Below are 27,579 nucleotides of genomic sequence, written 5' to 3'. Positions count from 1 at the left end.
TTTGGTGACACTATCCACCGCCCCAACATGCCTAGTTACAATACCAATCGGGACTGCTTCCTTGTTTACTCCCATCAGCGCATTGTTCAGGTGATTGCAGCCTTTCAAAATCTGTCAAATACGTATAAATTTGGGTGCACCACTTTGCGTAGGAAAACGTGTGTACACTTTAGGACAACAGCCTGCCTTATTTTACTACAAAAAACCAACACAGGTGTCAGCGTGCTTGAGGGAGTTCACCAATGAGCTGAAAGTTTCTGCTAAGGTAAATGACCATCGCTAATAACACGCTAGGCTACTTGCTGTTGGCTACATTTTATGTCATTTTCCAGTACATATCACAAGACAAAATGGGTTTTATGTTTTAAAAGTGATGTTACAAACACAGTAAGATAGCAAAGAGGCTCCTCACCCATCTTGTAAGTGGTTACATATCCAGTCTGATCTTGAGCGCACAGCTGATAAGCTTAGCCTATGTGGTTGGTTTGCATGACATCACAGAAGCGCATATTTAATGTGGACAAAAAGCTCCGATGTTAGGCAATGCAATGTGGTAATAGAGGGACGCTTGTTTGCTGTTAGGACACGTGTCATTATGTTCTACTTGGGAGCAACTGCTGATTCAAGTCCTGTCTAGCTCTTAATATTAAAGCAGTTTGAAAAGTTTTACACCAGCCCAATTCTAATGGGGACTCATTTTGATTTTCAGGCAATACCAAACCTACCATATAGCAACCTTTTAGTCTTAGTTACAGCACTTGTACCAATCAATTAGGAGGAAACCATTATTGTACATTACCTTTTCCTCTGACATGATCATTGGCTTCCTTTTAAAGAACCCAAATTTTTAGCTGTTTGAGATTATGACAAAGATACTCTTGAAACGTACCTTCGTCTCTTCAATTTGGCTCTTCTTTTACTGTGTCAATGCGACTTCCTTCTGCTGTATTATGAAAGAAGATATGAGTACTAAACCACAACAGAAACGACTGAGTCCCTTCATCACTTTCAGCTGTCATCCATTCCCACAGGACAATCCAAAATAGCCACAACGTGTTATTCACAGCCAAAAGAACCACTTAAAATTCCTGCTACTTCAGACATGCACAAACATGAGGAGGCTTTGTTTGAAGCCATTTTCAAGGCTCATTTTAACAGCTGGCCTCAGGGGCACTCACATGATTTCCAATCACAAACACCAACACCACCAACAGCTTTTTTTTTCTTCCTCTATCCGTTTTTTCTACTCATTATCAGCTGATAACACACACATGACATCTGTAAACTGAGACGTGACAGCATACCACACACCCACAGTGTCAAAACATACCACAATTGTGTATCAATGATATTAGCGTCCATCTGACCAGCGCTGATTTGACTGTAATGTTTGGGACTTCATCCAATAACACAAGGCGGAGTATCACTCTCTTCCTGGAAGACAGCCAGCGGGGGCCCATCAACAGATCAGCCATTGAAAGGCCATCGGCCAGTTAATGTCAACAACACTTTGAGCTGTGTGAGGCTGAACAGACTTCCTACTAGCACCCTCCTCCACCTCCGTCCGTCACGCTCCCTTCACTCGGCTTACATTCACAGCTCCACCTGCCCCTGACACACACACACACACACACACACACACACACACACCTGCACCACCCTTTATCTCCCCTTGTACTCATTGTTTCTTGTCATCACGCCGGCCTCTCTCATCCCGTCTCTCCTTCATACCCATTTCCACCTCCTGTGTGCTCTTGGCTCACCAAGCTTCAGCATCATCTACCACACAGCTGTTATATAACCTGTGATTATGTGTGTGTTTGTGTGTGTGTGTGTGTGTGCATTCTGGGAAGAGGGAGAGGTTCGGAGGAAGAAGACATCATTGATAACTTTGTTGTTCCTGTCAGTGTTCTCACAGTCCACGGTGCTGAGCGGGGCGGGGACAGAAAATGTACTTCCACCAGACACAGACACACACACACACTGCACAAACACACAGAAACCTTGAGCTAACAGGCACTGACTGTCTCAGTGGGACATTCAGCGTGTGGCAGGTACCTCCCGTCATTGACTATATAATCAAACGGAGAGCTGGCTGTGATTTTTCTCTCCCCTGGCCGAGCAGAGGTATTGGCAAACGCTGTGTCTGAATTGGCAGTTTGCTGCTTGGCTTTTTCCAGAATCAGCTGGTAATTTCAAATGGTGACCAAACAAAAAGTGAACGCGGATGATGAGCTGCTCTAAATAGAGTGTAGACAATAAAAACTCCACCACAACTTTGTTTACCCCTCAGTTTTGAATGTCATGGACCTAATTTTGTAGATGCTCCGACAAACCGACCTTTAATGAGACATAATCATTAAAAAGATGAGATGAAACTGATCTGGCGCTACCATTCTGATGCTGCCTTTGCTTCCTCGCTTCTTCTCGCCAGGTGGATGTGTTTGCCCGTCTTAAAGCCACTGCTGTGCAAACTGTGCAAAATAAATAAAATCTGTCAAGTCTGAGACAAACTAGAAACGAGCACATCTCTTTTCAAAGCAATTGCGAGAACGCTCAAGGAAACAGACTTGATTTTCTGGACCCTGCATCGCCCCTTCGGTATTGACGTGGTCAGCTGCATTTAATCAAAATGTCACTAACTCTACAGTGAAGTAAAATCAATCAGCAGGATCGGAAGTGATGGAAAACAGGTCAAGGGAAGTTGTTTTTCCCAACAGTTTCTTCATCTTAGGTAAGAAAGCATTTTTCAGAAAGGTTGTCACTCACACTCGATTTCATCACGTGACCCAACATGGGTTATTACCAACAAATAACTTTAACACTGAGCTCCACAGAAAGGGAATCCAATGACCCATCGGCCGATTACACCCAGCACGGCAATGTCCATCCCCTCGTCGAACATTGTCAAAGTCTGCAATCAAAGAATCGCAAGTTGCTTGGCAACAGCTACAGGCAAAGAAAAGAGACTGAAAACTCACCACAAGCGAATCTGGAGCAAACAAATGAAGTCTGGCTCCGGGTGGTTTGCTCTGAACACGTGCCAGCTCTGTCTTTGGTTTGACCAGCTACTCCTACTGCGTGACACACCAGCACATTCGAGTCCGCCTCTACTTTTTTTTTTAACACGTTTTTAAAATGTTAACACTATTCAAAATGAGTGGTTTTGCAGTAGGGGTGGGGCTAGAATGGTGTGCACTGCCATTTGGCCATGTGTTGGGGTTTTATCAAGGGTTTTTACAGGAGAAGGAGCAGCTTACAAGTGATGCCAAATGAACTCTACATGATGAGGGATGGGTAACTTAACCAGAAGATATTCAGCAGAAATCCAGCTAGTGAGGGACATAACACCACAAGATCTTCTCTCTGCCTGTCAAGTCATTCAGTATGAGAGTGATGAAAACCAGGTTAAGGTCATTTCTTGTCTATATGTAGGTTAAAGTGATGCAGAGGAGGAGGAGGAGGAGCACAAAGGGAGAAACAGAGACTACTGCAGCAAGCAGTCTGGTCCACTAACCTCCTTTGGATGTCTCTGTCTCCCTCTCAGGAGAGGAGGGTGCAGTATCCTGTGTCCTCGCCACTTTAAAGCCAATCAGTGTAATTACAGGCTGTGTCTCTGTTCACCAGCACACACACACACTTGCAAAGAAACATGCAAAAAATAGCCCAAACTGGCACACACACACACCTGCCACCTTAGCTACCATGACACTTTCACTTACTACCCTTAAATAAGAGTTTCTTTCACATGTAAACTTGAGCATTATTTTGTTTTAATTCAGTCTACCTGTGTGGAGGAAGATGTGTATCAAAGCGCTGATCCCCCGGAGCTCCTTACCGGACCGACTAACGGTTAATAACCGGGATTAGGTTTTAACGGCGACCTGCTGACCGCGACTTCTTCCTCTTTTTTGTTCCTTAGTCTTTTATCTTCAACATTTACCGAGGTGACGTGAACGCAGCTGCTGCAGCACCGGCCGGCGGGACGTTAGAGAAACAAACGGACAGAAAAAGAAGTGGAGGACCGGATGCGCGCGAGCTCAGCACTGTAATAACGGTAACGGCAGGCTCTGACTGGGATGACATTGAGCTCCTTTTACGCGCCAGCTTTTCCAACCGGCGCTTTCCTCCTCCTCCCCCTCCTCTTCCTCTCTCCCCTCTCTCTCTCTGTCTCTCGTTTTTTTTTTTTGTAGGCACGCGCGCTGAATAATGCAGGGCTCGCGAGGTCCCGGGAGTGTTTTCTGTCCCGTTCCAGAGACAATCAGAGAGCGAGCCGCCAGCGCGAGCTCCAGCCAAGCACAATGAGGCCGACCCGGACGGATCAGGTTACCGGCCGTACTGCCTTTCATTCATTTATTCAGCTGCAAAACAATCTGACCGCAGCCCCAGCCAGCCAGCAGCAGCCCCCCCCCTCCATGCTCCTGTACCCCACCTCTCTGTCTCCCCACCTCCTGCTCTACCTCCCCTCACTCAAATGTGCTCAGGTGGCATTTTCAGAGGGACAAACACATACTCAGAACACTCCAGAACAGGCGGTGGTGGTAACTAAGTCAACTGGCCCACATTTACTCAAGTACAGCACACAATTTGCATGTTGGCCACTTCATGCTTCTTCACTACAATTAAAGGGCCACCTTACCAATTCTGCATAAAGTCCAATTTGCTAGCAACTTGCATCATGGGAAGTGTAGGATCCAGTGTTTTGGGTGTACGTGCTCATACTTTTGCTAAAAGTCACAATATCTTTGCCTCTGCTGCACATATTTTGACCAGGGGCGTAGCCTAACTATAGACAGTGCAGGTGTAGCCGAACTCAGTTAGGCCTCGCTGTAACTGCTGGTAAGCAACCCTTGGAATCTGCGTTGTGTGGACAACAATGAGGAGGTTCGTCATGCTTTTTACACCGCCATTTGTTCTCTGAACATGAACAGAATGTGTACTGGTCAGTCATACAGTTAGCTCGTTACAGGTAGCTCACACACAGCACGCACTAAATTCATATCTTACAGACAGAAAAAAATGTGTTCGCATGGATCAGATTACCTCAAAAGTGGCTGAAAATCAGGTTGGTGTACCTCAAGGTTCCACTTTGGGTCCTCTGTTATTTAGTTTGTTTATTAATGACCTACCTGAAGCTTGTCCACCTACTGTAACTTGACGACGCGGGCATATATTTACATGCAAAAAACAAGAAGCACGCAGCAGAAGAGCTATCCACTTCAATGGGCAATACTTCTTATTGGTTAACAAGCTCTTGTTTACATTTGAATGTCAGATCTAGATGTTACAGTAGCAGGGAGAAGATTATTGGTAGTACATGAGTTTAAATATTTAGGCATAGTAATAGATCCACAGCTCAAACGTAAACAAAGCATGTGGTTTCTTCTTCCACCACGAAGAACAGGTAAAGTCCAGGACACCAACCCTTATTATTGTTAAACAAAACAATAAACACATAAATGAATAAGTAAGTATATGAATGAATAAATAAATAAATAAATATTATAGCATGTATGCCAAAATACAGAGATCCCTAAACCAATATACACCAAAGAAAACAAAATGTACTACTGTAAAACATCAATTAGGCTAATAACCCATGGCTATTAATTGCTTAAATTACTGAATTCAACAGGCCTCTAACTGGGACAGGCTTTTAATTCCTATAACACAAAAATATTGCCCAGCAAAGATAGGAAATGCAATGAAAATGTTTTATTTTAACCAGTTAAATATTATTTAAAAAAAAATTAGGCTACAAATAACAATCAGTTATGAATCATTCATTTGATCTAGCTACGATAGCTGATACCCTAGGATAACAGCATCCAGCATACCGACACAACACCACTCTATCCTGTTAAAAGAATACTTAGAACTTGGATACATTTTTATGAAAACCCCTTTTGATTCTTTGATGGAATACGAAGGAATATGATGACCTTCCCAGGTAATCAAGGAATGGACGCATATTCTGACTTTATGACTGCTTCAGAGGCAGGAAGTCACCACTTTCTTTTCCTCATCTCTTTTGTTTATCATGCTGGTTAAATCTCAATGAATTACTGTCCTCTTTGGTGCTCATTCTGTAGTTTCAATAAAATGATCTGAATGATTGAATTGTGGAGAATCGAACTGAGCTAACAATATGTAGCGTTGATTGTATGTGCGACTGACGCACCTAACTCACTAGTGACTACTATCAATGAAAAAAGCCGCTAAGAGGCTGAGTAGGCTCGTAACTAGTTACAACTGTGATAACTAAAGCAAAATAAGACGAAACAAAATATTACGTGGCTTGATTACGTGATTGCGGTAACAGTCAACAGAAAATATCGCAGCCACAACTCACTCCCTTTGTCTGAAAGCCACCACACCAGTGAATGAACGGGTAAAATAATGTGAAACCACACCCACACTTGTGCCAATTACTACAGGAAGTGAAAGTGACCAATAGAAAGTGTGCAGTCTAGACAAAGAACTAACAACAAGGGTTAAATACACATCCTGGCTCCTGGGGAACCAACAACCTGTTTTTATACATTCAAAGAACTTCTATAAAAATGAATTCCTTGGCAACCAGACCAGGCTTCTAACTGAGACAGCAGCTAATTCATCATAATGTGTAGCCACACCAGGCTAGTAAAAGGGACTGGGCGTTTAATTGGGACTCGGCTTTTAATTGAAGTTTTACAGTATGTGGGAATAATATGGTTGCTATACCCTTGAAACTCACTACACCGTATGATCGGATATAACTCCCTGTAGGAATATTACGATATCATATTAAATGAATACAATAGTAGAGTAAAAAGAGCCCGTAAGTAGAGTAAGGTCACTTTAAGCACTTATTCATTACCACAGGCTCATTACAAGTCCCCTTTACAGCAGATAAATATGCCACAAAGTACAGTAAGATCGTGTTACACTTACTAAGTGTTATAAATATACAATGTGTACATATAAAGATATTGTAGAGACAGTGTGGCGAGATATCTCAGCACACTGCAGAACAAATATGCACCTGTAGAGAGGAAACAATGTGGCTGAGAGGCATCCCAAACATGCACCCCCAGCAGATGTCTAGTTCAGCACAAACAGCACGCACAGTACACTGTATCATTTTCAACTTCTACTTGTGTTACATGCATTTTGTTGCACTTGAGTTTTAATTTTTGGTGATGCTGTCTTACATGACACCATGCATGACACCATGCATGACGTTCTTGACGTCTGATGTCTTTTGTTGTATTTGTCCGACAGTCGTCACAGAGAAAGTTAATTTCTAAAAAGTTGACGAACAAAACTGACTATGGTAGAGGTCATGTGTGATTCTGGGATTCACTTACTTGACATGCCAGCTTTCCATCAATCTGCCTTGCCTACTGCATGCCCATAGTCTTAAATTAGCAGCCTTAAATTTCTCTCAATGTACCATAACAAGAACCTGCATGGTACAGATGTTTCCAGTTGAGCAGAACACACAGTCCTAACTTGTCTGCATTCTCTCAGCTCTGTGGTTGTCTTGTTCTTCACATCTTGTTTTTTCCCCTTTTGAGGTATAAGAAAATTTAACTCACACACACAGGAGGCCTGTAATTCTCTGTAAAGGGTGAACAAATAGTCCCCTCTCTCTAACTGCACCATGAAAGGTTTCCTGCGACCTGGTGTTCTCGCTTCATGTCAAGTTCTCTGACAAAAAGTGTTGGTACATTATGTGTAGAATATCTGTAGATACTCACCCTGCACCTCGCTCTAACTTTACGTAATCGCACCTTTAGATATACATAAAAACACACACATGCATACAGACTGCTCACCATGGCGGTGTGAGGTTGTCTGGCCGGAATGGGAGCTTGATACCCATTTTCTGTTGTCACGGTAACCTCTGATGGTGTGCCATAGCCTGTGATGAAACAAAAATTGAGTTATTATTACCACTTACATCATCATCTTTCATTTTATTTGCACCTGTGTGTGACCTTTTGTGTCATGCAACATGCATCTGATCTCGAAATGTAATAATAATAGTGATTTGCTTTTGTGGTGGATTATAAATCAGTGAACTGCTGACATCTGGTCAGTTATCATGACTGTGAGAATTATTTTTAATGCAACCACAGCAACTGCATGACAGGGATGATAAATCCAAGGCATTTCCTGCACTCTTTGGCTGAAATATTATCTTGATTCAGGTCTTTGCTGCCTCGGTGACCCAGTTCCACCCCGAGGAGTCAAGTTCATCCGATTTCATCTTATCATCCTCAACCTCCTGACACCCAAACTCACTGCAGCTGAAGTAACACTGCTGTCAGAGCAGGAAATATCAACACGGATCTGTTGAAAGCAGGCTCACACTACTACTAGTACTACCACTACTGCTATTGCAACTACTACTACTACTACTGCTACTGCTACCACTACAGCTGACAGCCAGCTGATTGGCAACGCATACTTCTTGTCTAATCCAGGGATCACCTCAAGAGCAAAGCCCACAGCAGCAAACATAACTGTATTTCCATTCGTTGCAGTGAATGGTTTGATCTATGACGAGAGTTCTTGATTGAAGTACATTTCATGATAATGATACTGTACTTAAATTACTGTATTTTAAGGTATGTGCAAATACTGTGATTTTTCCTCCATTTAACAGCTATAGTTAGTTCGCCGAACATAATCTTATCTGCAGAACGTTTGATCAGTTGATAGAATGTAGACGAAACTACCCAACTTTGACACTGAATAACAATAATCCAATAATTATATTGCAGTATTCATAAAATAACACTCTGAAACAGGATATTTTGCATAATGATGCTCCTTCTTACAATGTCGGTGAAGATTCTCAGTCATCCAGGTCATGGTAATCATAGGTGCTATATCGTAGGCAACTGGACTTGCTTGTTTCTTGAGGACATTTGGCCTTTCATACAAGGGGCTTCTTCAGTTCTGACTGGATCCCTCCCCAGACGACTTAACACCTGCATTCTTAACTGGACCCGTCTTACCCTAACAACACAAGATGGCCGGGTGGGTCAACGACTCACATGACCTCAATGACTCTGTCAGGGTTCACACCCACACAGTTTAAAAGTCTGAGGAACTGAAGACGCCTCTTGGATGAGAGGCGAAACGTCTTTAAGAAACTCAAGCAAGTCCAGTTGCCTACGGTATAGCACTTATGATCCTTCTTATAATACCCATTTTTAAGTAGTATATTTACGTGTTATTGCTTCTTCTAAAGTATCCGAATAGTTCTTCCACCATTGGTAGTTGGAATAGTAGCGACAATGGTATGGGCAATGGTATTAGTAATAGCAGTAGTGAGTGTATTAGTAGTATCAGCTGTGGTAGTAGTACATTACACTTACTCCCATGCAGCAGGGAAATGAGACACAGTATATGTTGTAATTCAAGACCACTGTACGTATAATGATTCGGCTGAGTTGCATCTTTATTTGCTACCCCAAAAAAGACATCTATATTTTTTGCATTGAATTTGATGTCCTATCATATGTTTGTAAAGTCATGTGGAACCACAAATCCTGTGCAATGTCACACATCACAGTTCATTCAGTGCTGGTGAGATACTGCGTATGTGGCCTCGAGCAAATCACAATGCTGTGATGCATGCTTACAGTAATACATATTTCCACCCGCAGCTGACACGTCTCTTATCATCCCGTAATAATTTTCTGCTGTCATCGTTACTTGTTAAAGCCACCGGGCTGTCATTGTCTTAAGATAAATCAGTTAGCGCTCATTATCACGGAAAACACACCCATGCTCTGTGCAGGAAGAGAGTGTGTATGTATGTGTCAGCCCTGTGTTCAGATGCTGGTTGTCATGACATCTGTAATGTATAATCATTTATCACCTTGTGTTATGTCCTCTGGGGAAGAATGTGAGCCATGTTTGTGTTGCTGCTCTCTCAAGATCATGTGTGTTTTAGATGAAAATAACAACACCCTGTCCGTCATCTGAGATAGACGCACTTTATCAGAGGGCAGTGACACTGTATGAATCTCTATCTACTTATCCATGGTTTCAGAAGATGTTTATGTTCATGGCGTATTGTATGTACTCTATTTGTCACATGTGAATGTGTTCCTGAAATGTCCTTGAGCAGGACTGTGAACGCCTCCGTGTTCATGCAGTGTGCCTTTGAATGAATCTTTGTGTGGTGTGTTTTTCTTGACTTCACTCGTCTTAATTGTCCTCTCGGCTCATTGCTGTGCAGTTATCAGTGTGGTATCAGTAAAGTTAGCATGCAGTGAGGTCATTTCTTGCAGTACCTGCTATTGATACCAGGGGGGCGCCTCAGGGCTCCAACAGAACTGGGGCATGGGGGTATCTAGATTGATCCAGTTATCTATAATCCCAGCTACTTACTCACCCATCTTCCTACTTTCTCTCCTTCAGCACCAGCTAGCTCCCTATTCCTCTCCAATCTATCATCTAAAATATTTACAGTCCTTATGCTCCTTCCTACTCCATATTTTCTGCAGTGTGTAAACTCATAAGATGCCACAGACACAGTATGAGTCCCTACAGGAATGTTGCAGTAATATTAGAGCGATTTCTCATAAGCAGTTGCGAGTCATACTGAAAGGGAGAGATTATATTAAAACTTTGAACTGCGTTTTCTTGTGCACCCATCCCTTTTTCTGTTTTTAATATTCATAGTAAGAACAGACTGATCACATGTTGCAGTTTAGCTGCTTTTAGAGTACATTTTCAGGCTTTAATCTAATTTCCAGAGCAGTAAGTGTTTGGCACAGAGCCTGGCACAAAAACACCTCAGTGCTTTTTCCCATTAGGCCACATTATCACATTAAAGCTACTTTTATGAAAATGACTTCTTGTCATTTAAATGAAACTGTCACTACATTCACACTGTAGTGCGTGAGACAGATAGTCTGTGAAATAAATAATGTTCCTCCTCCTCTTAGTGCTTCGAATGGCATTTGCTAGATCTGCCACAGCCAATCAGAGATGAGGAGCCTCTAGCTTTCATAAAAAAATAACTTCTGTCATATTTGCTGTCACTATATTCACACAGCACTAAATGAGCACTAATAACCTGTGAAAAAAAAACATATTCCTCTGCCTATTCTATTTACTTGTAGTGCTTCTAATGGCCTTGCTGCGTGTGTATGAAAACAACCAATCAGAGCCGAGGAGTCTCTAATGCAGCTGTCAATCAATGCTTGTGAACTGCAGTCAACCTGTCAAACTAGGCAGCACTGAACAAATATGAATCAAGATTCTGTTACTGCATTGCCTATATCTAGCCTCAGATGTTTGCAGAAACATATTTTAGTGTACTGTTTAGCTGTAAAATGAGAAAGTTGCTCGAGCTGGGAGGGCGGTGCTTGGTATTTTGCTCAACTCCTCCGCTGTGATTGGCTGTTTTCTCTTTTCTTATAAATGCCATTAGAAGCACTAAGAGTTTCTGTTAAACTTATCAACTACATCTTTAATCTAAATTCATGACTTTAAATTTAAACCCAGTCTCACTCAGTAAAAAAAGTCATCCTTTAATGTCGGCATAACACGCGGCCGGTTGCTGTTATAGTTTAACAGTGCTCGGCAGTGTCAGGGGGAAACATGGTCGGACAAGAACTAAAGTTAAGGCGGCGAAAATCTAAGCAGAGTGGGTGGGTCCAACAAATACAGACTTTAACCCAGGTGAGCGATGTTTGCGTCCGGTAAGATTATAAAGCCTACACCCAACCATGTGCTTTTGTTGCCTAAACCTAACCACATGCATTAGCTGTCAATTAGCATTGTTGTACCAATGTAGTGCCTTTATTTTGAAAACGGAAGAGTATTTTGAAAGACGACAATGCATGTAACAGGCAGAACTTGACACGGCGTCCCAGAATGTCAACAACCAACACACCCAGGGTACCTTTCACGTTGTATCTGGACATGGAAAGTCCATGACCAAACGTCGATATGTGACGAGGTCGGAGTGAGAATATGTTGCAAATTTACCGCATTCCAGTAACGTTTATTCATATTTAGCTGGTTTTCAAGCATTTATTGCATCATGTGCTATTTGAATCAAGTAAACATTATGAAACTGTCAAAATATTCAGAGGTACTCAGAATAAAGACGGTCACAGTAAATCAAAGCAGTAATTAAATAATTTACAACTCACTATATCTGTGGCTTTAGTCTTGCTCTGGTTTGTTTGCATGACTGGTTTTAAATAAATGACACTAAATAGTTGTATTTATTATAATGGGTAAAACAGAACATACTGTAAAGCAGAAAGTTGCACTGGGAGTTGAGTTTGTGGTTAAACATTGGAAAGCAGTGATTGCTGTCCGTACCTTACCTGTATTTGTTTTGTCTTATGTGACAAAATATCCCCTAAATTTAAGTGTAAAGAATGTGTGTGCTTGTTAGTGGCAGTGGGTATTATCACAGATAGGGGTGCAGTGAGGACAGCTCGTGATCTCTTTCGTCAGCAGCCAATGAAAAGTGAATGTTAGAGACAGATGGAAAGAACAACAAGCAAGAGACGGCAGGAGGGCACTGGAGAAACTCAGCTTTATTGACCAAAGATAGAGAGAGGATACAGACATCAGAGAGATAGAGAGAGCGAGAGAGAGAGAGAGAGAGAGAATGTGACAGAGTGAGTTGTCATACCCACAGAGAGAGAGAGAGAAAGAGAAAGAGAGAAGTGTGAACAATAGAAAATGGCTCCTTTTTGTTTTTAACAGTCCATACAACCATGAGGGCAGGCAGACAAGAAAAAGAGAGACCCCTACAGAGTCAGAGGAGTACTGCAGGCGTGGCAGTGGGGCTGGTAAACTCAACAAGTCTGGCGTTCACATACAGCTCCTTGCATTACATTAAAAACACACACACACAAACCCACACAGGCTAACTGGATTGGTCAGGCTCCATTAACTTGAACTCAGCCTTTCTTTATATTTTTAATGCGTTGTGAGATTGGATTTCCTTTTGTAGATTCTTTGCTCTGTTGCACGCCGTGTGTGCATTACACCTCGGGGGAAACTAACACTACACTTTTTGAGGATGCACTTCTCTGCGTATCCTCCTCAAAAAACAAGCAGGCATGCAATGAATAGTTCTGGCCAATCTGGGACACCAAAAAGGACGTTACTAATTGTTCCCAGCCTGCACAAGCCTTGCTGTCTGCAAATGATGAGGGGAAAGAAATGTGACAAACTGCTCAGATGGATCATCTTCTTTTTCCCATCAGATCCAAGAGAATAAACAAGGATGTGGTGAAAAGGATAATGTGAAATTGCTTGCATTTTTTTCCAGTAAAATTGTTATTTTGCAGATGAATTTTAATCATTACCAGCTTTGATTGAGGGAAAAATGTAATTACCTGCCTCAAGCAAATCTAGTCAAGTAGATTTTTATGTTTAATTTAAAGGTATACTATGCAGGATTGCCGGTTACTGTTTGTAAAGTAAAAGCTAACCTCCGATTTACTCTTGTTTGGTGTTTTGCCTTGCTATATTTGCATTTTTTTCGGCGCTGTATCTCTTGGGCACCTGCTGCTTACGGTCTTGCACCTGGTCGCTACCTTTTAATAAAGCCCCAACCTCACCTGAGCACTGGGGGACATGCCCATGAACGTCCCAAACACGGTAAACAAAAGGAAAATAAGGAAATGCCAATAGGGGTCAGAGTCTTTTAGGACAATCCTGCATAGTACATCTTTAAATGAATGGAAATCAATGGCTGCCTAAAGGGATCAGCGTACAAACGTGTGATAATGCTTTGGAAAAAGGTCAGCACTAATGTAACTTGAATGGTTTGTTAATAGGCTACCATGCAAATCCAATGGTATGGTTATTGAAGATGCTGCCTCTGCACAATTTAAGGTCCTCAGATGCCTCCGAGACCAACCGTGACACGTCTGGGAAAGGTAGCAGCCGCCAAGAGTTCAGACAAGGTTGTGGTGGTGGTGGTGGTGGTGGTGGTGGTCAGAAGACGGGGGGGAGGGAAAGTCATGTGGGGTTAATTGTGAGATTACACACAGCAAAGCAGTGAAGTTAGAGGATGAAAATATACAAAGCTCGCGCTTGTGCACTCATACAGTCGTCATATGGCATCGTAGGACATCAGAACAATGTCTAGTACCCATAATAATCAGAATTATCTCTAGATCTCTATATAGATGTGGAAAATAAAATCATCACTAAATAGAATATAGAGCGTATTTACATTCTTTATCTACACAGGAAACTAGACCCCGGCGGGCCCAGTGGTGGCCGATCACACAGCCAGCTGGACTGACTGACAGCAGCAGTGGCCAATCACGCTAAAGCATGTATGCTTGAAGGGCGGCGTACAGTTCTACAGTGACAGGACAGTTGAGAGGTGGGATAGGGTAGCTGTGCACAGAGCCATTATAGGAGATTTACCTAGAGATGTTTCAATGCTGGAAATATGCTGTTTGTTGCCAAAGATATTTTGTTTCTGTCTTTCATTTGTTTTATAACTATTGCCAGAGTTAGTACACAGTGCATAGAAAGATGTTATGTTCTTCACTTTAGTCAAACACATGCCTGAAGAGAGAGAAAGAAAAAGTGCTGCACTTTTCGCCGAGGCTCTTCAGGTTAGGTTAGTGATGCATTCACTGTCACTTTTTTTGTTTGGTCTATAAAATGCCAAAAAAATGTAGGAAAATGTCGATCAGAGTTTCCCAAAGCCCTCAAATGTCTTGTTTTGTTCTCAACTCAAAGATATTCAGTTTACTGTCAGAGCAGCCCAACTGCCAGAAGAAAATGCTGGCATTGTATGTTTAGCAAACCACAAATACATTATATTTGCACATTTCATATGTATCATATCAACGTTTCTAAAGGGACGTAGCATATGAGCTGACTTTGTCATCAGGTGGTGGAGGAGATGGTGGACTATTAAATCAATGTGAGATGCCTGTCAAGCTGGAGGCCACTGTTCGAGACCAACAAACAACAAAACCGGTTGTTTTTTGGCGAGTTATTGCTGTTTTTCCTGTGGTTCTTAAGCTGCCAAATATAGGTGTTCCTTAGCAACCTGTGGCCCTTTTTCCAGCTGCGTTTCGGCCCCCAAATATGGGTGCTTTTAAAGCGACTTGTTGCTCTTTTTCCAGAGGGGATTGTGGCCCCAGAAATTAAGCATAGCTTTAGTTCAGTCAGGACACGATGTCAAGCTAAGCTCACATCCCAGCTGCATCAGCTGATCTCAAACAGCCCAATCAACTGATGGAGCAGCTGATTGATAGAAGGGAGTCAGCTGATAGATCACAATTCCTTTCTATGTAGCCAACTGGTGAATCTCATTCAGGGCGCCCTATTTAAACTGCTCTGGCCTGCCTACTGTTGCTGCTTCCTCTGCAAGCTGCTTTGCAACCACCAGCTCCTGCTTTTCATGTTGTGTCTGACTTATCAATGTCATTTCTGTTTGTCACTGATGCTGCTCTGTTCTGTTCCCGGGGGTCTTTGCTGCTGCTCTCCCTGCCTTAGGCTTTCCATGTAGGCGCATGGAAGGGCAGGGAGGTTTGCTCTGTCTGCCTCAGGCTTTCCTCATTTGCACGTGGAAGGGCAGAGAGGTGTGCTATCTCTCTGCCTTAAGGCTTTCAACGTAGGCATGCAGACGGGTGGAAAGGTGTGCTCTCTTTGCCTTAAGCTTTCTGCGTAGGCCCGAGGAAAGGCAGAGAGGCCCCAGAACAGAGCCATGCCGCCAACTATAATGCTAAAAATGAAAATAAAGTTTTCTTTGACTAAAGTGTTCCTGACTGAACTGGGAATTTCAAGCCAAAACATGATTTGTTCCTAACCATAACAAAGTGTTTTTTGTGCTAAACCTAACACAAATTGACCACAGCGTTGTTGAAACGTAACGTTCAACATAAATGCTACTTAACAATGTGCAAATGTAATGTAACCTTGGTTTGCAGAAATGTACAATGTCATCTGGTGATCAGGTTGCAAAGAAAACAAAAAATATTAACACTGAAAATGCTGGAATCAGAGAATTTTGACTTTTTTTTAACCTAAAAAATTATTCACACCAATTAATCAACCATCAAATTAGTTGGTGATTGATTTAATAGTTCACAACTTATCCATTAATTGACATGATGGCAACTTGATACACACCTGAGCCACACAAACAACACCACACTGTGTTATCTGGATCTGAAGAGCCTCTCTAACCTCTTTGTAAATGTGCGGACGTCTTCTCCAATCACATACGTGGCCCATATACCTTTATTGATCTCACTCTGACAACAGGTATTTCTCTGTAGCGTACAACAGCAAAGTGTAGTCACCAACTCTCCAAAAATCAATTCACCGGTTGCCTATTGAGCGCCATCCATCCTCTCTAATCCATGTAACATCAAAGACACTTCAAATGAAGCAAAAAATCTTTCCAGAGCATCCATTATCATTCAACAGAATGAGGATGATTACTGCTTTTGAGGGCTTTTTCTTGATTACTGCTTTTGAGGGCTTTTTCTGAAAACCAGCCACGTCAATGACCTACAGTGTAATATATACGATGTTATAATGACACCCAGGCCACATTATTTGCAGCACCCTTGTAAACGAGGGCCTGGTTGGTGACTACTGCATGAGCTGGCAGTGTTTTCAGTCTCTTTGAATCGTAAAGAGTATAATGGATCTCTGGTGGCCTTCTGCAGCGATGAAGTGAATTTAATGGACAAAAAAGATGAACATAGATTGCACATAATCTTTCTCTAAAAGCTCCGTTGAGCACAGCTGTCATAATTTAGTGATAGTGCTTTTTTAACGTTTGTTATTTAAAAATTTGTGCCCTGCTGTGAGTGGTAGAAACCCATGTTTGATTTCATGGGTGGAAATACATGTTCTTTTGCTGCCAGAGTGTAGGCCTACTAAGCTGCCGTTAGCTTCCTGTGCTCTATAGACACACTGGAAAAGTTGGCTGTATAGATCCTACTGGCTGCCAGAAGGTGTTCCACTGCTTCGTATCGGCTGCTGAGTTAGGAAGTACTAGAATAGGAGGAAATGGCCTCAGCAGTGGAATAGCTGGAGTTAATGGACAGGACGACAGAGAGAAAGAAAATGATGAGAAAAGAGAGAGTCCTGTTTTTACTAACTATAGTGTCAAAAACCTCAAGTTTCCCACGGAAACAGGCGTCCCAACAATTCAATGGCCTTTTTAAGTTTCAAAACAAAAGGAGAAAAAAAAAAACTTTAAATAACAACGGCAAACTGAAATAAAAGCCTAAAAGAAACTTCTAATTTTCTCTATTTTATTTTTTTTTTGCTAGGACTATCAATGTGGAAGAATGAAGAGGCACATAAAGAAACCAAGGCAACAAGTACGCTCCTCTCCATCCTGAGAGTCAGAGAGAGTCGGTACAAGGAAGGTGGAGGGGGTGGTTTGTTTGAGTTTGTGCGGTTGTTTATGTGTGTCCGTGTATTTTTGGAGACAACAGGAGAGAATCTGTCGAGAGGAAAGGGCGTGGGAGGTGACTGGATAGAGATATTTAAAAAACTACTGAGACTGTGTCCGTCTTTTTCAATGTTTTATAGACTGTCTTGTTAAAAGCGATGTTCTGGTTGATTGTCCAGACAGCATGACTGATTGTCCGTGAAGTCTTACCGACCACTGAGAGTAGTTTTATATTACCTGGTTGAAGCTGTTTGTCACAACAACAATTTCACCATCTGTTTTTATCATTAATATAGCAGCGTGACAACAGCTTAATTTTGTGAAATAGAGCCTACAGCGTTGTCTGAGGAGACCGCAGGCGTGAAGGCCGGGCCTCCATGTTGACAGAGAGGGTAACAAAAGAGCAGGGATGTAGAGGTAAAAACGTAACTGAGTAAAAAGTCAAAGGTCAGACAAGAGCATGTGTGCGTGCATGTGTGTGCCAGCCGATCAGAGTCCAGAGGAGGAGGAGGAAGTCAGGGCTTCTGTTAGTAACCATCCAGAGACAGAGGAGAAGAGAGGGGTGTTGTGGGTAATAATAAAAGGGTGGAAGAGGGAGAAGATTCAGTCACATGAGGATGCAGCACTCGCAGCGTTTCCTCTTGTCTGTACCTGTGGGGGGGGTGAGGCCGGGCGGGGGGGCCGTGTTGGCTTCGGGGTTGGCGGGGGGTGAGGAGGCGCTGTCGGGCTCGCGGCCGTCGGATGACAGTTCCGTGCTGACGGCCTCGGACGTGGCCGGCCGCCCTGACACGAGGTCAGCCGCCGTGCCGTCGATGATGGATAGGTCAGTGACCGTTTTCTCCCTCAGCGATTTCTCGTCGTCTTCGTCGATGAGGACCACCTCGGCCTTCACGGCGCCGTCAAAGCCTAGCAGCCGCCTGCTCTCGCTCGTGTCCTCAACGTCCTGGTAGCCGAGGAACACCATGGTGACTGGGTGCTCTGCGGTGGCTTGGGGTGTGTTGGTGAGCTCGCCGCCCGGGTGAGCTGAGGAGCCAGGTTGGGTTGTAATGGGAGCAGAGGGGGGCATCATGCCAAGCCGGGTCTCCCTCTGGAGGACGACCTGTGCTGGTGGGCTCGAAGGAATGGATGGCGGGGCGCAGGAGGGTGGTGACAGATCGTCAACATCTAATGGGGAAACATAAGCCTGCGGGGCAGCTTGGGTCACCGTCACCTGACCCCTGCTGCCATCTACTCCGTGTACAGCAGGTCTGGCAGCACGCTGGATCAGCTGGTCCACCTGCGCCGAGCTCCAACCGTTCTCCATGGTGGTGGTGGACACGCCCCCAGAGGAACTGACCTCATAGACCACTTTCCTGCCGTCGTCGTAGACTTTGACGCCACGCGATGCCGCGTCCAGCGGGCTCACACGGTTGGCTGACAGGACGCGCTGCTCGCCGGTCTGTGGGTCATGCTGCACGTTGATCTCCATGGCAAACATTGCTGTTAGAAGGGGAGGGAGGGAAGGGTGGAGGAGTGAATGGGTGGGGAGGAGAAACAGGGAGGGTGGGAGGGGTTGAGGCAGAAGGGAGTGGGGTTTGAAGGAGCACAAGTGAAGGGGTGGGGAGGAACCAGTGGAGGAGGTGGGGGGGGGGGTGAGGAAAAAGTGGAGGGAGTGAAGCATGAGGACGGGGACACAGTGTTCTCTGAGAAATCTGCAGCATAACTTTCTTATTCAAAGTGCTGTATATGAAGTTAGTAAACACAAAACGTTACCTTAACTTTGTCCTTTAGGGATGCAAACCACAGATGCAGGTGAGTGAACAAGAAGAAACACACAACTTTCCCTCACTGTGTCTAATCTAAGTGACGACATGTGTACTGTAGATATCTAGTAGACTACAGGTATTTGATATTGTGATATGAGGCTACTTATTGTTTTAGATTTTGGTTATAAAGCCCCGTTTCCACCGAGCAGTATGGTACAGTACAGTTCAGTTTAGTGCCTTTTTATCGCCACTGTGAAAAGTTGTGGATGGTACCAATAGAACCGTTCCGTACCGTCCCCATTTTTGGTCCCCCCTCTGTTGGGGTACCTAGCACACAGATCTGGTACTAAAAGGTGGAGCTGTGAACACTGCAGTCTGTTGATTGGTCAATAGAGGACGGTCACTCTGCTCAGGGCTGAGTTGTGGCTGGTTTTGAGGCTCATGTAACCACTGTTCATACCGTGGAGAGTTTTATTAGGAAACTGTAACTATAAAATGAAAAGATGTTTTGCTGCCTCTTGCAGCAGCTGGAGTCGGAGAAAATAATAACGTAATTCAGTGGGCCGACTGCCGGCAACTTTCAAGGTGGAACGTTACTTGTAATGTTACTCAATGCATGAGCTGACGACGAGAATCCATCAACACACCTTAAATTTTACTGTGACCATTACTCTTCATATGACATATACTTTTAGTAATGAGTGGGTCTTCAAGCTTTCAATAATATCTATTAATTTCAACTGGCTAATTTTAATATCCCATGGAGAGAGACTCTCACTGCAGCCTGTTTTATTTTGTTCTGAAAATGATGCCGTACAACCTCGTTCTCACCAGGGACCAGAGCAAGTGGAAGGGACTCGTCGCCCGATGTTCCAATAGGAGCGGGAGGAACTAAGTCTAAGTAAGTCAACCTCGTTCTGTGTTGGCTAAACAAGGTGAAATACAGTGAGTGCTGGACGGAGCAGTGAGTGACAACAACCACATTTAAGAGTACTGTTTGAAGTGGAAACGCTGGGGTCTAGGTACCATGTCTGAAGGGTTACTTTTGGTTCCAAAGGTACCATACTGAAAGTGTTTGGTGGAAAAGGGGCTTTAGTCACTACATGCACATTACTGAAGATTATTTATCAGAAAACTCAGTGTATAAATACTAGCACTGAAAGTTAAACCTATAATATAGCTGCAATATCAATATTTAGGTATTTGCTTAAAAATTTTGATATTTGATTTTCTCTAAATTGCCCAACATGATTTAGTCCTCACACTCTCACTCCATGCAGTGATTATAAAAACATTTCCTTCTGCAGTAGAGTATATTTTCAGTTAATTATGCAGAGTAAATAATAATAATATTTTCTAATTTGTCTTATTATTATAAGTATTAGTATTATTAGTATTGTTGTTATTTTACTTGAGGTTTAATTCTATTCCTATACTTTTCCTACTGCAGATAAGTCATAAGCACATCACGCTGCCCAAAAAGCTGAGCTTTTATTTTGTAGAGCTGTTCCCTACTGCAAAGTCAGCAGCACTAAATACAGTGAAACAAACATGTAAGGTAATGAACTTAGCAGATTTCCATTTACTATCAAAATACTTAGCTTTTCCTTGGACTAGAAAGTCTATTGTTATTCCTAAGAGTAAAAGCCAATACAAATATCAAGGGTAAAATTAATCTTTAATTCACTACTACCAACTAGTACCCATAAAATTAGAGATAAGCCTACAGCTAAAAAATATAGTAATACTATTGTGGAGACTTAAAGTAATGTAAATGAATTAAGTGAATTCTACAGTCTGAGCTGTGGTCTTAGTTATAAGACAAAACTTATAACTATCATGAATTTGGAGACACATTCTCTGAAGTCAAGTTCAAATGTGTATCTGATGTCCTTTTGCTTTCAGTACATAGTACATTGATACACACTGATTAAGTGTGTGTCACTGTGGGTTTATGGCTGTGTTCGCCGCCTGTTTTTTTTTCGGCACCCACCAGTGCGTAAGTGTTAAAGTCCACCTGAGATCTGACTCCGTTTGTGCAAACGTGTGCCTATCTGTGCCTGTCCGCCATCTATGTGCGCACCAGTTGGTCCTGGTTATAATCCAACTTGGCTGCAGCCCAAAATCTTCCTGTCCTCCCTCCCTCCCTCTCTCTCCTCACCCCTCCCTCCCCCCTCCTCCCCCCCCCCCCTGTCTTACCAGGTCTTGGTATGGCGTGCTCTCCGGAGGCAGGTGGGCCGGTCCTGGGCTGCGTAGCCAGGACGAGGTGGTCGGCGTCGGGGTCCGTGCAGTCCGAGAGAGGGGCGGACATGCAGCCGGTGGCATCTAGTGAGCAGGAGCACAGGGGGGGAAATGACACATGGTCGGGGGGACGTTAGAGGCCGTGAGGGAGAGCCGCAAACACACACGTACACACTCACGCACTGGGCGCATGCTGATACACACACAAATGCATGCTGGGTACACACACACACCTCAGGGATGTGTAACCACACCCTGACACAAATACACACACACATACAGCCCAGCCCCCCGACAGGGAAACTAACCACACCCCTGAGTGACCCTGCCCGCCCCTCCACACACACACACCATCTAACTCTCCTCATCTCTGTTTCTGTGTCCACGGCAACTCTAGCACCCCTGAGGTCCAGTGCTTATGCAGCAGAAGCGTGTGTGTGTGTTTGTGTGTGTGTGAGTGTGATTGCAGGAACAAAGCTTTAGGGGCTTACGGGGCTTGTTGGTGAATAGGGGGGATAAAGCCAGCGACTGCAGGCTGCAGAGTCATGGCCTTGTGTGTGTGTGAGCTTCAATAGCCTCGCTGAGCCGGGTTCTATGTGTGTGTGTACGTGCACATGTTTGGCGCATGTGTGTGTTTGTGTGCAGGTATATATATGTCTACGTGTGTGTCCGTGGGTATGGATGAGTGTGTGTTTCGGGGGGTGCTCTGGCCTGCATCCCTCCTGCCTCAGCGAGACTATTATTCCCACACACACACACACACACACACATACACAGAAACAGAAAAAGAGGGACCCCACTGCTAGGAAACAACAATAACTCAGGGAGGACACCATGTGTATCTGTGAATTTTTAGTGTGTGTATCATACCTCCATCTTGGGTCATCAGGCTCTGAAAGACAAACGGAAGAAAATCAATATGAGCTATGACAGTGTGTTTTATTTCTAATAAAAACTATTATCATAAGCAGAATATGGAATATATTTAAAGAAATACTTCACCCCCCAAATGCCCTTTTGTGTATCAATTATTCACCCTGTGTGACTTTGACTTCTCGAAGAAAAGCTGCATTCCTCCAGTGAACGAAGAATCCAAAAACAGAGCAAATTCCTGATAAATTGAGGCCATAGGCATCCGAATTTGACAACAGCCAAACTATATCAAAACGTTTACAAACTCTCACACAACTCATGCAGTATAATCCAAGTCTCATTTATCCTGTCATATGCTCAGTACTTCCTAAACACACAGTCCTTTCCGACGAGGAACTGAATGGAAGGTGAATTTTAAATCTACGCCGTCTTCAAAGCCAAACTCCATTGACAAAATCAGCAATTTTACATCACTGAACACAGGAGCTGCTGGTCTACCACTGCCTCAATCAGTTAGTTTATTTGCGTTATTGTGTGACTTTCGTTTTTTGAAGGGTTAGTTCAGATTCACCAATGTCACAAAATAACACAAACAAACTACCGATCAAGGCAGCGGTAGACCAGCAGCAGCCATATTTAGAAATGTAAAATTGCTAGTTTTGTCAATGGAGTCTGGCTTTGAAGAGAGTGTAGATAAGTTTCACTTTCAGTACAGTTCCCTGTCAGAAAGGGCTGTTTGGGAAGTACTGAGCATATAACTGGATAAATGGGAGTTGTGTGGGAGATTGTAAACAGATGTTTTGATTTAGTTTTGTTGTTGTCAAAGGTGGTCGCTGATAACCTCAATTCATTAAGAATTTTCTTAGTTTTTGGATTCTTCGTTCACTGTGGAGGCAGGCGAGAAAAACATTTTCTTCATGAATTCAACGTAACACTGAGTGAGTAACTGATATACAAATGGTCGTTTGGAGGCTGAAACATTTCTTATATTGATAATGAACAATAACCGGCTGTTTTTGAAAAGCAAATTTCAATGATAAGACTTCTTCGGTGCGGACCACTTCCACATTCAGCATGTGCAGCAACATGACTGCCAAGTGCATTTTTAATCATTGCTTTACAATGCAATTAAACATTAACTGCTCTGTTTTGTAATCGCAAAGTAATTCATCTCATTTATATTTAGCACACTTGTGTTTTTAATCAGCAGTAAAGTCTATACAAGGCTCCGTTTCATTTTCACTGGTTTTTATTTGCTCTTACAAAAAACAATTATTGCGCACACAAAAACAATGCAGTTATAGTGTCATTAAACAAGTAAAGTGACAACAAAGTGCAAGAACTGAAAAGCTCCTGTAAGGACGGATGGACTAGTTATTACACAACTATTGTCAGTACCAACCAGATACAGCAGAATGATTTCAGTATCAGCAATTTGTAGCTCTACAAGCAGAACACAAGCTCATACAAGTTCTCAACAGGTAGGGTTCTCATACCTTCTGCAGGTCTTCTATGGAGCGCTCCGTCTCTTTCAGACGTTCCCGTAGAACCTGCTCTTTGGCTGATATCTGAGACTCTTCACTCTCGAGTGTGCCGATTTCAGACTCCAGCCTGTAAACACAAAACATACAGGAAGACATTTCCTCTCATGAAATTGGAAAAGCTGAAGAATCAAGGAGTTAAACAAGTTGAAAAAGATTTTGTGAGAGGATACAGATTGCTTCCCAATAATGACCACATGGCATTTACACTTGGTAATTAGAGACATCTATGGTTAGCTAGGCAGCACGGTGATGCAGTGGTTAGCATTGTTGCCTCACAGTAAGAGGGTTCCTGGTTCGAACCCCCTGTGCAGAGTTCGCATGTTCTCCCTGTGTCAGTGTGGGTTTTCTCTGGGTACTCCAGCTTCCTCCCACAGTCCAAAGACATGCAGGTTAACTGGTGACTCTAAACTGACCGTAGGTGTGAATGTAAGTGTGAATGGTTGTCTGTCTCTTTGTGTCAGCCCTGTGATAGTCTGGTGACCTGTCCAGGGTGTACCCTGCCTCTCACCCAATGTCAGCTGGGATAGGCTCCAGCCCCCCGCCACCCCTCACAGCATAAGCAGCTACAGAAAATGAACGAATATGGTGAGCTAGTCCGAGAAACAGAAACTATTCTGTGGATCTAAAAAGGCTGCTGTATTTAATTGGATGTGCAACAATGCATGACCTTCGTATACATTTCTTTTTTAGGATGTTGCCTCCAGAAGGAGAGATGCATTTATATTGTACTGTCCAGTGTGTCTGGTTGAATGTGTCTCAGATCATCTGGTTTAAGTCATCAGATTTCTGTTTCTGGGGTGCATTTACACCAGCTGTTGGAAGTGTATAAAGCTGATCCGGACATAATGCAGTTGCTTCAAACATATGAAATGACCACACAGAGCTGGGGCATCAGTATAGTCTGATAGTTAATTGGGCAATCGCAAATAAAAAAACACGTTTGCTGAGGCAACCTCTTGGATTATTTAAAAATCCAGTAGAATGTGACACATACGGCAATAAATTGCAGTTTATCCTGATTGAGTTGTTCATTGAGATTAGTGACGAGGCTGAACAAAGACACGATCCATGCAGCTATCCTGTGCTGCTAATCCTATTTGCAGAAGGCGTGAGTATCAATATGCCTTTGAGAGTGTACGTAATCACCTAAATCCTGATCTGAGCTGAATTCTGGATGTAATTCCAAGCAGTCAGCTCAATTTTGCACCAGTGTGAAAGATACAAGTCTCAGGAATGTCCACACAACCAGTTCTGCCATTTTCTTCTGGTGCGGACATTCTCAAGACATCCGTACGATTCCCAAAACTGCACCCCAACTGTGCTTATTTACACATACAGGCACACACACACGTGCATGCTCACGTGGACATTTAAGAGATGGATGTCGCAACAATACAAGGAAGCAGTCAGGGAGGAGGACCAGGGTTGCTTCCTCACTCACTGCCAGCACTCACAATGCTTCAGAATACACTCCTCTGGGACTGCAAAGAACGTGTGCGTCAGTGTGTGAGCATGTGTGTGTGAAAGAAATATTAAGGTCCATAACAATGCCGCAAACAGAATCAATGGGGCTCGCTCATAATATCAGCACCAGTGACCATGAACACTAGTACACATCGTCCTGACTGGACATTCAAGGAAAGTGGTTGAGAGAAACATGAGTGCACAGGTTGTTAGGCCAAGTACAACTGTGAATTGTATTACATTTTCAAAATATCAGCAGTGAACAGGGAGGATATTTTCGGATTTGTTGGCACTAACAATTCAAAGATTGTGTTTTGCCAGAGAAACCTGGTGCTTTGGCTCTGATCACTGAGGTTTAACTAAACAAATCCACACAGTCGACACACATCACTTCACCATCTGCCAGCTCCTACTCAGGTTCATCTTCAGCGGTGTGATGTTTGGATGTTGTACAGCTACTTGAAGACTGATACTGTGGTACTATAAAATGCTTCAAAGCTTTGATGGCTGTGAGGGCCAAGTACACTTCTCTATTCGTATACATGTGCTCAGAAACCATAGCCAAATAGTGCCAATCATGTGGCAGCAACTCAATGCATTTGGGCATGCAGACATGGTCAAGATGACCTGCTGAAGTTCAAACTGAGCCTCAGAGTGGGGAAGAAGGGTGATTTAAGTGACTACTGATCTACTGGGATTTTCACACACAACCATTTCTAGGGTTTACAGAGGTTGGTCCCAAAAAGAAAAGATGTCCTTTGAGCAGCAGTTCTCTGGGTGAAAATGCCTGATGTCAGAGGAGAATGGCCAGACTGGTTGAAGATGATAGAAAGGCAACAGTAACTCAAATAACCACTGGTTACAACCAAGCAACTGTGTGATGCTATCATGTCAATATGGACCAAAATCTCTGAGGAATGTTTCCAGCACCTTGTTGAATCTATGCCACCAAGAATTAAGGCAGTTCTGAAGGCAAAAGGGGTCCCACCTGGTACTAACAAGGTGTACCTAATGAAGTGGCCTGTGAGTGTATATTATATTATTAGTATATACAACCTTTATTTAATTGGGTAAAAATTATTTGAAAGAGAGGCCTGAGTGTAGTGCAGTAATTGTGAAAATATGAAGATGTGGTGTATTGGGTTGGCGCTGCAGCAAGGTTGTTCTGCAGTAAGAAATAAAGCTTTTGTTGGCTGCATCTGTTACACAATTCTGTTATATGTCTCTGGTGAATGTCATAACGCATTACCTCAGATGTGAAATCTTGCTTTGAGCGGAAATCTGAACAAAACAAAGCAGTTTCTTATCATATAATTGTCCTTGTGTAACTGTGCCCTTAAGGTATTGTCTGGATCAAAATAATCAGCACAGCTCGGGGTCATTCAGTTTTCCTTGAACTCAGACAATTCAAGGGTCTAAGCATTCAAAAACAACAGCGTATTGTCTCTTGCTAAGCCGAGAATGTCACAAATATAGCAACATCCACGCAAGCTATTTTAACACCACCTTCGATTCTGAAGAGAGCCAGCATCTTATCAGAGTGTATTGTCCATTAGAATGCAATATATCAGGGTCATGGGAGACTGGGACTTGACAGTAACTTTGGCAATTAAAGTGACAGTTCACTCCAAAATTAAAAATGCATATATTTCTTCTTACCTGTAGTGGTATAGTGTTGGAGATATCGGCAGTAGAGAGGTCTGTCTTCGCTCAAATATAATGGAACTAGATGGCACTCTGCTTGTGGTGCTCAAAGCACCAAATGATTTTGAAAAACTCGTTAGGAATGTCTCTTTCCAGAAATCATGACCTGGTTACTTAAGATAATCCACAGACCTTGTTGTGAGCAGTTTCACGTAAGAACTATTTTCTTCTGCCGAACTACACCTGCCAACCGTATCAGAATGCAGAAGGAAGCATGCATCTACTCATAGACGAGAGGCTCATGCTCGTGACAGCTCAGATGTAAACATAAATGGCGTTCTACTTGGCTGAGCTGGAACATTAGCTAGCTAGGTGCTAGGTGAGCTAGCAGTCGATGCACAGTGATACGGTTGGCAGGTGTAGTTCAGTCGAAAGACAATAGTTCCTACATGAAACTGCTCATGACAAGGTCTGTGGATTATCTTGAGTAACTGGGTCATGATTCCTGGAAAGAGACATTGCTATTGAGATTGTCAAATGTATTTTTTTTGGCACTTTGAGCACCACAAGCCGAGAGACATCTCTACATCTGATAATTCCAACACTCGGCAACTCACACCAAAACAATCTAGATTAATAAACAGCA

At 43.1% G+C, this 27,579-nt stretch overlaps 1 protein-coding gene across 2 annotated transcripts in view; it reads right to left on the bottom strand.

Annotated features, from left to right (window-relative positions):
• Nucleotides 1-27,579, bottom strand: part of LOC126395241 (A-kinase anchor protein 2) — a 108,101-nt gene that overhangs the window by 32,631 nt on the left and 47,891 nt on the right. Inside the window, exons 4-8 of one of the 2 annotated variants that reach the window (XM_050052555.1) lie at nt 23,778-23,892; nt 22,279-22,300; nt 21,367-21,492; nt 18,074-18,901; nt 7,821-7,906 (exon numbers count right to left, since the gene is read on the bottom strand). In XM_050052555.1, coding sequence (XP_049908512.1) covers nt 7,821-7,906; nt 18,074-18,901; nt 21,367-21,492; nt 22,279-22,300; nt 23,778-23,892 — 1,177 coding nt within the window. The remainder of the gene's footprint in view (nt 1-7,820; nt 7,907-18,073; nt 18,902-21,366; nt 21,493-22,278; nt 22,301-23,777; nt 23,893-27,579) is intronic. The other variant, XM_050052556.1, reaches the window with a different exon arrangement.

Source organism: Epinephelus moara, chromosome 9 (genome assembly GCF_006386435.1).
Source record: "Epinephelus moara isolate mb chromosome 9, YSFRI_EMoa_1.0, whole genome shotgun sequence".
Taxonomy (NCBI): domain Eukaryota; kingdom Metazoa; phylum Chordata; class Actinopteri; order Perciformes; family Serranidae; genus Epinephelus; species Epinephelus moara.
Note: the sequence above shows the minus strand (reverse complement) of the source record. Positions and strands in the feature narration are given on the sequence as shown.